The sequence below is a fragment of the Hyperolius riggenbachi genome, chromosome 1, assembly GCF_040937935.1.
Source record: "Hyperolius riggenbachi isolate aHypRig1 chromosome 1, aHypRig1.pri, whole genome shotgun sequence".
Lineage (NCBI taxonomy): Eukaryota > Metazoa > Chordata > Amphibia > Anura > Hyperoliidae > Hyperolius > Hyperolius riggenbachi.
This window is the reverse complement of record NC_090646.1, coordinates 26,418,860-26,431,301: the sequence shown is the minus strand read 5'-3', so window position 1 is coordinate 26,431,301 and position 12,442 is coordinate 26,418,860. Positions and strand designations below refer to the sequence as shown.

The 12,442-nt window shown below is 41.5% G+C and overlaps 1 protein-coding gene across 1 annotated transcript in view; it reads left to right on the top strand.

The window, feature by feature from the left end:
• LOC137536750 (vomeronasal type-2 receptor 26-like) overlaps positions 1 to 12,222 on the top strand; it is a 91,844-nt gene extending 79,622 nt beyond the window's left edge. The window contains exon 7 of the mRNA XM_068259229.1: positions 12,043 to 12,222. Within this exon, the coding sequence (XP_068115330.1) occupies positions 12,043 to 12,222 (180 nt within the window). The remainder of the gene's footprint in view (positions 1 to 12,042) is intronic.
• Positions 12,223 to 12,442: the final 220 nt, after the last annotated feature.

Here is a 12,442-nt window from a genome sequence, read left to right as displayed (position 1 = left end):
GAATGTTAATAATAAAATTAACAATGAAAGAAATATAGATTATGTTTTCAATTTGTTTTGAATTTTCCTTAAAGAGAACCCACCTCAGGTTCTCTCTAAGGAAAATTCAAAACATTAACATTAAGGTTAACAGTTGTGTTCGCTAATGCGCAAACATTAATGTTAATGTGCGACGTGAATTTTTGCATGTGATAACCTTTTTTTTGCGCAAAAACAATTTCAAAAAAGTATGACAGTCTCAGCTCTCAAACAGATACAAAAAGTCAGAGAACAACTGGATGCAGTTTTATCTGAAGAAACTGCCAAAACTGTCCGATGGTTGGGCTTCAAAAAATGTTATATGGCCATCAAGGCTAACATTACCCTGGCTCATAGGCTTAATGGTCAAAGGAAAGCAACAAAATGCAATCCCCTTAAAGCGGAATATAACCCTGCATTTCAACTTTGCTCTAAAACATTATTTACAGTATATTATATGCAACCAGCATTTTTTTTTTACTAGACCAGCATTGGAAGGGTTACACAGGGCTTTAAAGTCCCTGGAGATTTTTGCAGAGCATCCGAACTTGAGTTAGATACTTTTTGTTTACACAAATGTATCTAAGTTTATTGTGACTCATCTCTCTCACTGTGAAGGAGTTGGAGGACAGCAAAAGAGTGTGTAACATTTCTAAATATATACATATAACTAAATAGAATGTAACTATCTGAACATCTGCACGGAACTTAAAACCTCTGTGTTTAACCCTTCCAACGCTGGTCTAGTAAAAAAAAAATGCTTTTTGCATATAATATGCTGTAAATAATGTTTTAAAGCAAAGTTGAAATGCAGGGTTATATTCCGCTTTAAACTGCTAGGAGGAGGAACCACTCATAACCCAACTAAAATTGCTGAGATGTTTAAGAATTTTTATGAGGCCTTAAACAAAAATAATAAATCCTCCACCCAAGAAACTATAAATGAATTTATTAAGCAAATCAACCTGCCTAAGCTTTCCCAGGCACAATTATCCTACTAATATTATAACTGGGAAAGTTTGGATGTTTGGATATTTGGATGTTTGGATGTTTGTTACTCGATCACGCAAAAATGGCTGAACGGATTTGAATGAAATTTGGCACACACATAGCACATTACCTGGAATAAAGTATAGGATACTTTTTATTCCCATAGCCAAAAAGTGGGCAGAGTCAAATACAAATTTCACTTGAAAATGTAAACTGCAGCCGTTCTTACACTGTTAATGGTAGGGTTCTCAAACTTTGCACAGTTGGTCATTGGGTGACTGGGATTAATATTCTGAAAAGTGGGTGGAGCCTACAAAAGCCAATCACAATTCACCTATTGATTTTCAAGGGAAATATTTAATTGCTGTCATTCTTGCACTGTTAATGGCACAAGCCTCAAACCTGGTACAGTTGGTCTTTTGGTGACTGTGGTTCAAATTCAGAAAAGGGGTGGAGCCACAAACAGCCAATCAGATTTGTTTCATTTGAATGAAAATAATTGATGACAAAGACTGCAAATCTTACAAGCGTGGTCATTAAGTAATTGTGTGTTAGGGTTAGAAAAAGGGGCCATAGTGAACACCAGCCAAACACATAACCGAGCAATGCCGGGTCATCAGTGGTGCGGAGACAAATACAAATTTTACTAGGGAAATGTAAACTGCAGCCATTCTTACACTATTAATTGTAGGGTTCTCAAACTTTGCACAGTTAGTCACTGGGTGACTGGGGTTAAAAATGCATTAAAGGGGTGGAGCCACAAACAGCCATTCAGATTTGTTTCATTTCAATGCAAATTATTGATGCCAAAGACCACAAATCTCACAAACTTGGTCATTGAGTAATTGTGTGTTAGGGTGAGAAAAAGTGGGCACAACCAACACCAGCCAAGCACATTCCCAGGAAATGCCAGGTCATCAGTGGGCGGAGAAAAATACAAATTTCACTGGAAAAATGTAAACTGCAGCCATTCTTACACTGTCAATGATAGAGTTCTCAATATTTGCACAGTTGGTCACTGGGTGACAGGGATTAATATTCAGAAACGTGGGTGGAGCCTACAAAAGCCAATCAAAATTCACCTATTAATTTTCAAGAGGAAATATTTCATTGCTGTCATTCTTGCACTGTTAATGGCACAAACCTCAAACTTTGTACAGTTGGCCTTTTAGTGACTGGGATTCAAATTCAGAAAAGGAGGTGGAGCCACAGCCAATTAGATTTATTTCATTTTAATGCAGGTCATTGATGCCAAAGATCACAAAGTTCACAAACTAAGTCACTGAGTATTTGTGTGTTGGATTACAAAAAATGGGCAGAGCCAACACTTGCCAAATACATACCTGGGCAATGCCGGGCGACCAGCTAGTCTACTATAAACTCTCCATTCTCTCTTAGAGAGGTTAAACTTGTTATTGAAGGACTAAAACATTTTAAAGTCCCTGGGCCTGATGGCCTCACGGCCCAATACTATAAAAAAATTGAAGACACCATAGCCCAGCACCTTCAGACATATCTGAACTCTATAAGAGATGGACTCCCAATTTCTAATGAGTCAAATTTTAGCCACCATTACGGTGATACCAAAAGAGGGAAAAGATAACACTGTGTAAAAATTATAGGCCCATCTCTTTAATTAATGTGGATCAAAAAATCCTCACTAAGATCCTGGCCTTAAGACGATATCCTACCTCACCTGACACAATCAGACCAAGTTGGCTTATTAAACTAGACAAGGCTCAGATAATGTGTGGAAAATCTGCAATTTAATTCACCACTGTAATCAAGAAGACCTCTCTATGCTACTACTAGGAGTTGACATAGAGAAGGCCTTCGACTCCCTTAATTGTGAATACCTATATAAAGCCCTAGGAAAATATGTTTTTTTCTGGCCCCTTCCTCACAGTTCTAAAAAATGTATACTCAACCCCATCTGCTACGATCCTTACTGCAGGGTATGAATCCCAGAATTGTAATATAGAAAGAGGCACTAAAAAAGGGTGCCCTCTTTCACCAGCCCTATTTATCCTAGCCTTTGAGCCACTACTAGAATACATAAGAACAAATCCCGACAATAAAGGCACAACCACAGGAGGACATATGTTTAAATGCAGTGCTTTCGCAGATGACCTGCTACTATCTATCTCCAACTCTCACATCTCTCTCCTAAGTATCCTAGTTTCTCTTAGAAGGTTTGGTCTAGCTTCTGGCTTATGTGTCAACTCTGATAAAACGGAAGCACTCCTTATCCACACAAATTATTCTGTCGCAATAACTCTTCAGAGCAATTTTAAGTTTATTTGGCAAGACAGAGCTTTAAAATATTTGGGAATCTATATCACCAAATGATTAGACCTAATGGTGGAGCGTAATTATCTTCCTCTGTTTAAGCTCCTCCATGTTCAACTAGAAGCTTGGAATAAACTTCTCATGGATGGGAAGAATCATCTTAACAAAAATGATGATCTTTCCTAAGCTACTACTGTATATCTCTTTAGAATGATACCCCTCTTTATACCTAATAAGCACCTTAAAATGATGCAGAAAAGACCGTCTGACATATATCTGGAGGAAAAAAAGACCCCTTATAAAGGCCTCAACCCTATACAAACAGAAAAAAGCTAGGTGGACTGGGAGTCCCCAACCTAGGGAAATTCTTTGAGGCGGCGAGATTGGCTCAGCTGTTACAAACTTCCTTTAACAATCACTCCTCTCAGTGGAGATAAATTGAAAACTCCCAAATTGCGCCTTATAGAATACAAAATATACTTTGGACAACAGCCATACCTGAGGTATGTAGGAAAATTAAAAATCCTAACATAAAATAATATTTTCGCCTCTGGAATACCCTAAGGTTTAAGTATAAATTAACATCACTCTCTTCCAAACTCGCACCACTAACCTCCAACCCAGATTTCATACCGAGCATAGATACCCAAAATTTTATGTGGTGTACACAAGCCGGGTTTCATAAATTTAATGATTTAGTATGTAAAGGAAAATGGTGAACTTTTCAAGAACTCAGAAACATTTATAATATCCCACTGAGGGAATTCTTCAAAGCTTGGCCTAAATCCCAACACCCCAACATACTGTATATAGAAACTCAAATTTTAAGTAAAGGTGAGATTCCTAAGTCCATAACATTAATATATAGGCTATTAACAGAAGAGAAGGACAAAGGGAACTTACCATATGAAATAGCATGGGAAAAGGATTTACATATTAAAGAGACTCTGTAACAAAATAAATGTTCAGCCTTATTTCTTCTATCCTATAAGTTCCTATACCTGTTCTAATGTGGTCTGTCTTACTGCAGCCTTTCCTAGTTGCACAGTGGTTGTATTATCTCTGTTATATAATCTAATCTTCTTTCCTTTGCCAGCTTTGTCGGGCTCAGGCACTCAGGCAGAAATGTGCTGCTCTACTTGTGATAGGCAGAAGCTATACACACCCTCTCCGTGCCCCATCCAGGCTCTGTATGAGTCACAGACTGAGCTTCTCTCAGCCTATCACATGCTGGTTAGCAGCCATGTTTTTTGTTTGTAAACACTGCCTAAAATTGGCAACTACAAGCCCGGATTGCAGCAGAGAGTGGCAGAAACAGCACAGAGGGGCCCAGGAGAACATAATGAATAGAATGGTATGCTTTTTATTGTAAGAAATTTAGAGTACCGATTCTCTTCAAGCTTTCAGAAGAAGATTGGCTACAAATATGATGGAATACAGCTCACTGTTCTAACAGTGGGTCACTGGTTTAAACCTCTTTAAAAATAGTTTATAGAACATATTTAACACCAATTAGATTGACTAAAATATTGAAAAATCACTCAGATACATGTTTCAGGGGATTCCAAGCCAAAGGCACTTTCATGCACATATGGTGGGATTGCTGTAAAGTTTTCCAAATTTGGGAAACATTTTTCAAACTGATGCAAGACGGTGGAAAACAGATTACTCCATCACCCACATATGCGTTACTTAAAGGGGAACTTCAGCCTAAACAAACTTACTGTCATTAAGTTACATTAGTTATGTTAATTAGAATAGATAGGTAATATAATCTCTTACCCACACCTTTTTAAAAGAACAGGCAAATGTTTGTGATTCATGGGGGCTGCCATCTTTGTCATGGGGGCAGCCATCTTTTTCGTTGAAAGGAGGTGACAGGGAGCAGGAGACACAGTTCCAACTGTCCTGTGTCCTGATCACCCCTCCCAGCTGCACACACTAGGCTTCAAAAGTCAAATTCAAAATGTAAAAAAAAAAATTTTGCTTCAAAACAGCAGAACGAGAACAACATCAGAAACCCCATCATGCTTTGCACAGCATTAGGTGAAAAATGCCCGGGCAGTTTTTTTCTGTGCAGCTAAAAATGAGGCTTGTATAAGAGAAACAAAGTTCTGATTCTGTGAAACAGTTAAAGAAACACCAAGCCTTAGTCTGGAGGTTCACTTAAACATGAGGATAGATGGACTATTGATAAATGAAAATATCCTTTTCACAAAATTGTTAACTGCTTGTAGAATTCAAATTACACAAGCTTGGCGTTCCCAGAACATCCATTGGGATAAAATAACCCAATGTATAAATAATATTTGTCTGTACGATCAACTTATGAGTCTTACTAGAGACGATACCAACACTTTTTTTTTTTTTAAATCTGGAATCCCTGGTTAGTCTCAACACATTGGGAACCACCTATTCCAATCAGAATACTTCCCAAACCATGCCAACTCTCTACAGGATAGCACATAACTACCCTTTAATTACCCTTTAACTCCCTTTTAGCTGTCTCTCATTGGAGTCAGTGCCAACATATCTCAGTACCACAACCCCACTACTGGTTCACTGCTATAACCACAACACCTCTCCTCCTGTCACTTGTTTTGAATAAATACATTTAGATATCGGTTTAGTTTAGTTGTTATTCTTTCTAATCTAGTTAATGTACCTCATTGTGACTAAATGTTCAATTTTGGTATTGATATTCCTTTTTCTCAACACAAAGGACTTTAAGTACAACTGTTAATTGATAGCAGTTCTGCTATAAAGCAGGCTTATTCTGCACATTTGTTATTTGAAAGCTATGTTAAGCTTTATGTATGGCTATAACTTTGCTTAGTAAGACTTTACCTGTTCATTATGTTCACCTTGATCTCAATAAAACGTGAGAGTCAAATAAAAAAGTTGCATAATGTATAGCCTGACAGGCTGTTTTGCAGGTTACCCTGCTTCTTCAGAGGCAAAAACAATATACACTTACAAGTGGCACAACAATTGCTTATATACCAAAGGCATAAAGTTAGAGGCTTATCACTATTGTAGAAAACTCCCATCAACCGAAAGCACTTTGTTTCTGAGCACTGCCCTGAGCCACCGAGCCGCTATCGAAGGCCACGCCCTTCCAGGTACGTAATAGGGGAATCCCGGTAGGCCAGCGTCACTCCTTAGTGACCAATCATGTCGCTATACAGTGGTGTGAAAAATGATTTGCCCCCTTCCTGATTTCTTATTCTTTTGCATGTTTGTCACACTTAAGTGTTTCTACTCATCAAAAACCGTTAACTATTAGTCAAAGATAACATAATTGAACACAAAATGCAGTTTTAAATGATGGTTTTTATTATTTATTGAAAAAAAAAAACCTCAAAACCTACATGGCCCTGTGTGAAAAAGAAATTGCCCCCTGAACCTAATAACTGGTTGGGCCACCCTTAGCAGCAATAACTGCAATCAAGCGTTTGCGATAACTTGCAACAAGTCTTTTACAGCGCTCTGGAGGAATTTTGGCCCACTCATCTTTGCAGAATTGTTGTAATTCAGCTTTGTTTGAGGGTTTTCTAGCATTAACCACCTTTTTAAGGTCATGCCACAACATCTCAATAGGATTCAGGTCAGGACTTTGACTAGGCCACTCCAAAGTCTTCATTTTGTTTTTCTTCAGCCATTCAGAGGTGGATTTGCTGGTGTGTTTTGGGTCATTGTCCTGCTGCAGCACCCAAGATCGTTTCAGCTTGAGTTGACGAACAAATGGCTGGACATTCTCCTTCAGGATTTTTTGGTAGACAGTAGAATTCATGGTTCCATCTATCACAGCAAGCCTTCCAGGTCCTGAAGTAGCAAAACAACCCCAGACCATCACACTACCACCACCATATTTTACTGTTGGTTTGATGTTCTTTTGCTGAAATGCTGTGTTACTTCTACGCCAGATGTAACGGGACACGCACCTTCCAAAAAGTTCAACTTTTGTCTTGTCGATCCACAAGGTATTTTCCCAAAAGTCTTGGCAATCATTGAGATGTTTTTTTAGCAAAATTGAGACGAGCCTTAATGTTGTTTTTGCTTAAAAGTGGTTGGCGCCTTGGATATCTGCCATGCAGGCCTTTTTTGCCCAGTCTCTTTCTTATGGTGGAGTCGTGAACACTGACCTTAATTGAGACAAGTGAGGCCTGCAGTTCTTTAGATGTTTTCCTGGGGTCTTTTGTGGCCTCTCGGATGAGTTTTCTCTGCGCTCTTGGGGTAATTTTGGTCGGCCGGCCACTCCTGGGAAGGTTCATCACTGTTCCATGTTTTTGCCATTTGTGGATAATGGATCTCACTGTGGTTCACTGGAGTCCCAAAGCTTTAGAAATGGCTTTATAACCTTTACCAGACTGATAGATCTCAATTACAGTACTTTTGTTCTCATTTGTTCCTGAATTTCTTTGGATCTTGGCATGATGTCTAGCTTTTGAGGTGCTTTTGGTCTACTTCTCTGTGTCAGATAGCTCCTATTTAAGTGATTTCTTGATTGAAACAGGTGTGGCAGTAATCAGGCCTGGGGGTGACTACAGAAATTTAACTCAGGTGTGATAAACCACAGTTAAGTTATTTTTTAACAAGGGGGGCAATCACTTTTTCACACAGGGCCATGTAGGTTTTGAGGTTTGTTTTTTTTCAATAAATAATAAAAACCATCATTTAAAACTGCATTTTGTGTTCAATTATGTTATCTTTGACTAATAGTTAATGGTTTTTGATGAGCAGAAACATTTAAGTGTGACAAACATGCAAAAGAATAAGAAATCAGGAAGGGGGCAAATCGTTTTTCACACCACTGTATGCATAGAAACCGGCTGAGGTATTAGAGGAAGTGAAAGAGGGCATCTAGTTTTTTAGGTTTTCTAGGTAACCCATCTAGCAGAGCGGTAAGCCTGTGAAAAAAACAACAAACAATTATACGAACATAATTACCAGATTACAAACAATTAAAAACAGTTAGACTATAACCAGATGAGCAAAATAATAGATTATATGACTAACCATACACATTATAAGCACTGATCAGCACAGAAGAATAGATCTGCATACAAATGACACAGGCAAAACTTGGGTGGTAATTACCGCCATCTACTTTGGGCAAGAACGCTGGCACTGCCTGAGGGAAAACAAAACAACACAGAAAAACTTCCCCTTATAGCAGAATACTTAAATATTCTGCATTAGGACCTGAACATCACATAAGCACTAGAGTTGGGCCGAACCTCCGATTTTAGGTTCGCGAACCGGGTTCGCGAACTTCCGCGGAAGGTTCGGTTCGCGTTAAAGTTCGCGAACCGCAATAGACTTCAATGGGGATGCGAACTTTGAAAAAAAAAATAATTATGCTGGCCACAAAAGTGATGGAAAAGATGTTTCAAGGGGTCTAACACCTGGAGGGGGGGATGGCGGAGTGGGATACACGCCAAAAGTCCCCGGGAAAAATCTGGATTTGACGAAAAGCAGCGTTTTAAGGGCAGAAATCACATTGAATGCTAAATGACAGGCCTAAAGTGCTTTAAAACATCTTGCATGTGTATACATCAATCAGGTAGTGTAATTAAGGTACTGCTTCACACTGACACACCAAACTCCACTGAACAGAACAGGTATGCAGTGGCGGGTTCACTAAACAGGTATACAGTGGCGGGTCCACTGAACAGAACAGGTATGCAGTGGCGGGTTCACTGAACAGGTATGCAGTGGTGGGTTCACAGAACAGGTATGCAGTGGTGGGTTCACAGAACAGGTATGCAGTGGCAGCAGGATCACTGAACAGGTATGCAGTGGTGGGTGGGTTCACAGAACAGGTATGCAGTGGTGGGTTCACAGAACAGGTATGCAGTGGCAGGATCACTGAACAGGTATGCAGTGGTGGTGGGTGGGTTCACAGAACAAGTATGCAGTGGCAGGATCACTGAACAGGTATGCAGTGGTGGGTGGGTTCACAGAACAGGTATGCAGTGGCAGCAGGATCACTGAACAGGTATGCAGTGGTGGGTGGGTTCACAGAACAGGTATGCAGTGGTGGGTTCACAGAACAGGTATGCAGTGGCAGGATCACTGAACAGGTATGCAGTGGTGGTGGGTGGGTTCACAGAACAAGTATGCAGTGGCAGGATCACTGAACAGGTATGCAGCGGTGGGTGGGTTCACAGAACAGGTATGCAGTGGCAGGATCACTGAACAGGTATGCAGTGGTGGTGGGTGGGTTCACAGAACAGGTATGCAGTGGCAGGATCACTGAACAGGTATGCAGTGGCAGGATCACTGAACAGGTATGCAGTGGGCTGAGGGCTCACTGAACAGAACAGGTATGCAGCCAGGAAGAAGTTAAGCCTAACTAATCTTTCCCTATATGAGAGACTGCAGCAGCTCGCCCTACTCTCACTAATGCAGGCACACGAGTGGCCGTAATGGCCGCCGCTGCCTGCCTTATATAAGGGGGGTGGGGCTCCAGGGGCTAGTGTAGCCTAATTGGCTACACTGGGCCTGCTGACTGTGATGTAGAGGGTCAAAGTTGACCCTCAGGTGCATTATGGGGCGAACCGAACTTCTTCCGCAAAACGTTCGCGTGCGGTACCCGCACGCGAACCACCTAAGTTCGCGCGAACCACGTTCGCCGGCGAACCGTTCGGCCCAACTCTACTAAGCACATGGCAGCCCCATACACGTACCGAGGTGCAACTGCCATACCCTCATTGTTGGTCATCTGAGGATTTATAGAGAAGTAATAGGGAATAAATGAGAGGAAAAGGAAAAGAAAAAGAGGAGACTTGAGGGAAAAAAAGGGAAAGGAAAGAAGAGCAAAAAGGAAGAAAAATCCACATGACAAGCAACCATATGTCTGTGTCAGAGTTCAGTGTTTATCGAGGAAGCACCACAGCTCATTGAGCTCGTTGAACCTTAGTCTTCCTCATGCAAGTGTCCATAATATTAATTTGGCTTCTTCCTTATGCAGACACTGATCTCTAGAGTATTCCCCCCCCTCTATGAGGGGGGCCCACTTGTTTAAGGCCACAAAATTGGAGACAATCCGGATTGCCCTGATGTTCCTCTCTCACATGGGCAGCCCCTTGACAGTTTCAATAGACTTATAGTGCTCTTGAAATTGTTTATTAACCTCGTGGTCTTCCCAACGTAATACCTTCTACGTGGGCAGCGCCCAACAAATACCACAAATATAGATCTAAAATGTAATGTATAAAGTCTTTAATGGGCAGTTCCCAACTCCCTAGATGTATAGATTTTCTCAGAGAGAAATTGTTAGCAATGATTACAGTGGTCGCATCAATAGTTACCCATAGGTCTGGACTTAGTGAGCCAATTGTTTCCATTTTCTCCCTGAACTTGCTTTTTACCAACTAGCAGTGGCGTACCTAGGGCATTTAACACCTGGTGCTGGGAATTATAAGGCCCCTCCCCCCAAAAAAAGGAAAGTAGTGAATATGGCATACTAAGCGTGCCACGTTAGGTAATGCCAGATATAGGTGCACCAGTATAGGTAATATCGTTTCCCCAGTAAAAGTAGCGTAGTTGCCCACAGTATAGGTAGTATATTTGCCCATAGTATAGTTGTCCTCACCAGTATAAGTAGTATAGTTTACCCCAGTATAGCTAGTATAGTTGCCCCCAATGTAGGTAGTATAGTTGCCCCCAGTATAGCTAGAATAATTGCCAACAGTATAGCTAGTATATTTTCCCAGAGTGTTGGTAGTATAGTTTCCCCCAGTGAAGCTAGTTTAGTTGTCCCCAGTATAAGTAGTATAGTTGCCCGTAGTATAGTTGTCCCCAGTATAAGTAGTATAGTTGACCCCAGTGTAGCTAGTATAGTTGCCACCAGTATAGCTAGTATAGTTGCTCCCTGTGTAGGTAGTATAGTTGCAGCCAGTATAGCTAGTATAGTTGCTCCCAGTGTAGGTAGTATAGTTGCCCCCAGTGTAGGTAGTATAGTTGCCCCAGTGTAGGTAGTATAGTTGCCTCCAGTGTAGGTAGTATAGTTGCCCCCAGTAAAGCTAGTATAGTTGCCCCCAGTATAGGTAGTATAGTTGCCCCTAGTGAAGCTACTTTTTTTGCCCCAGAAGGGGGTAGCAGCGCTAGAAGGAGGGGCAGCAGGGACAGTGGTGGGGAGGTAGGCCAGAATTCCCCTACTTCACCTGGGTACGCTCCTTCTGCTTCTATTCCTCTCCATATAGTAATGGCAAGCAGGTGCGATGGGCGGCGGGAAGATAATTACTCACGTGACCTCCGTCGTGTTCAGAGCACTGGAGCGCAGCATCAAGTTATCACAAGTCTACACCTTCAATGCCGCCCACTTTGCTTCCGCTTATCAGTCGTTACTTTCCCCTCCTCCCACCCCTCCCCGCAACTGTCCCCACTGCCCCTCCTTCTAGTGCTGCTCTGCCTGTGTGGTGGGTCATGGCGACACCCCTCTCGCTTTCAGTCACCCAGTGCACCACGCCTTATGGTATGAACGCCCCTGCCAAACAGTCCCCAATAGTGTGGGCTCTACAAAAAGTGACTAATGTCCTTTCACCTAAACGTGATCTCAAACCCGGGCAATTTTTAAGATCGATCCAATTTTTGGTGACCACCTTACACAACTCTGAAGCCATAGGAGAAAAATCGAATATAAAAGGAATTTCAACGTTATTGTGGAGATTAGATGTGATGGAAGCTATGTAAGCTAATAATGAGGCTCTGAATGATGAGAGAATGTCTTTGATAAAGGAGTGTGATGCACATTTTTCTGATGCTGGGAAGGCTGTGAATGTTGCTGCCCCCTGTGAGCTGAAGACTGAGAGCTGCTCTGGTAAGCTTATTGGGTCTACTCCTGTGGTCTCCTCTAAACAAGGCTTTGTTCTGGCTGGGCTGCTGGAGTGGGAAGAATCGTGCAAGTTCAGCGACTGAATCCCCGTGATATTTAGCGGTGTGTCTGAGGCATGGGCAGTTTCGGCAGGGATGCGTCCTCTCTTATCGGCGCCATCTTGAATTCTTCGGACAGGCTCTGCGCCTTCTACCCAAAGTAATCTGTGAGTTTGTGTGGCTTTAGTATGCCCAGCTTGTGCTTCTTTTTGGTGTTCAGCTCGATCTCCATCTCCTCTACCTGGCTGGGATTATGAGTTGCAGA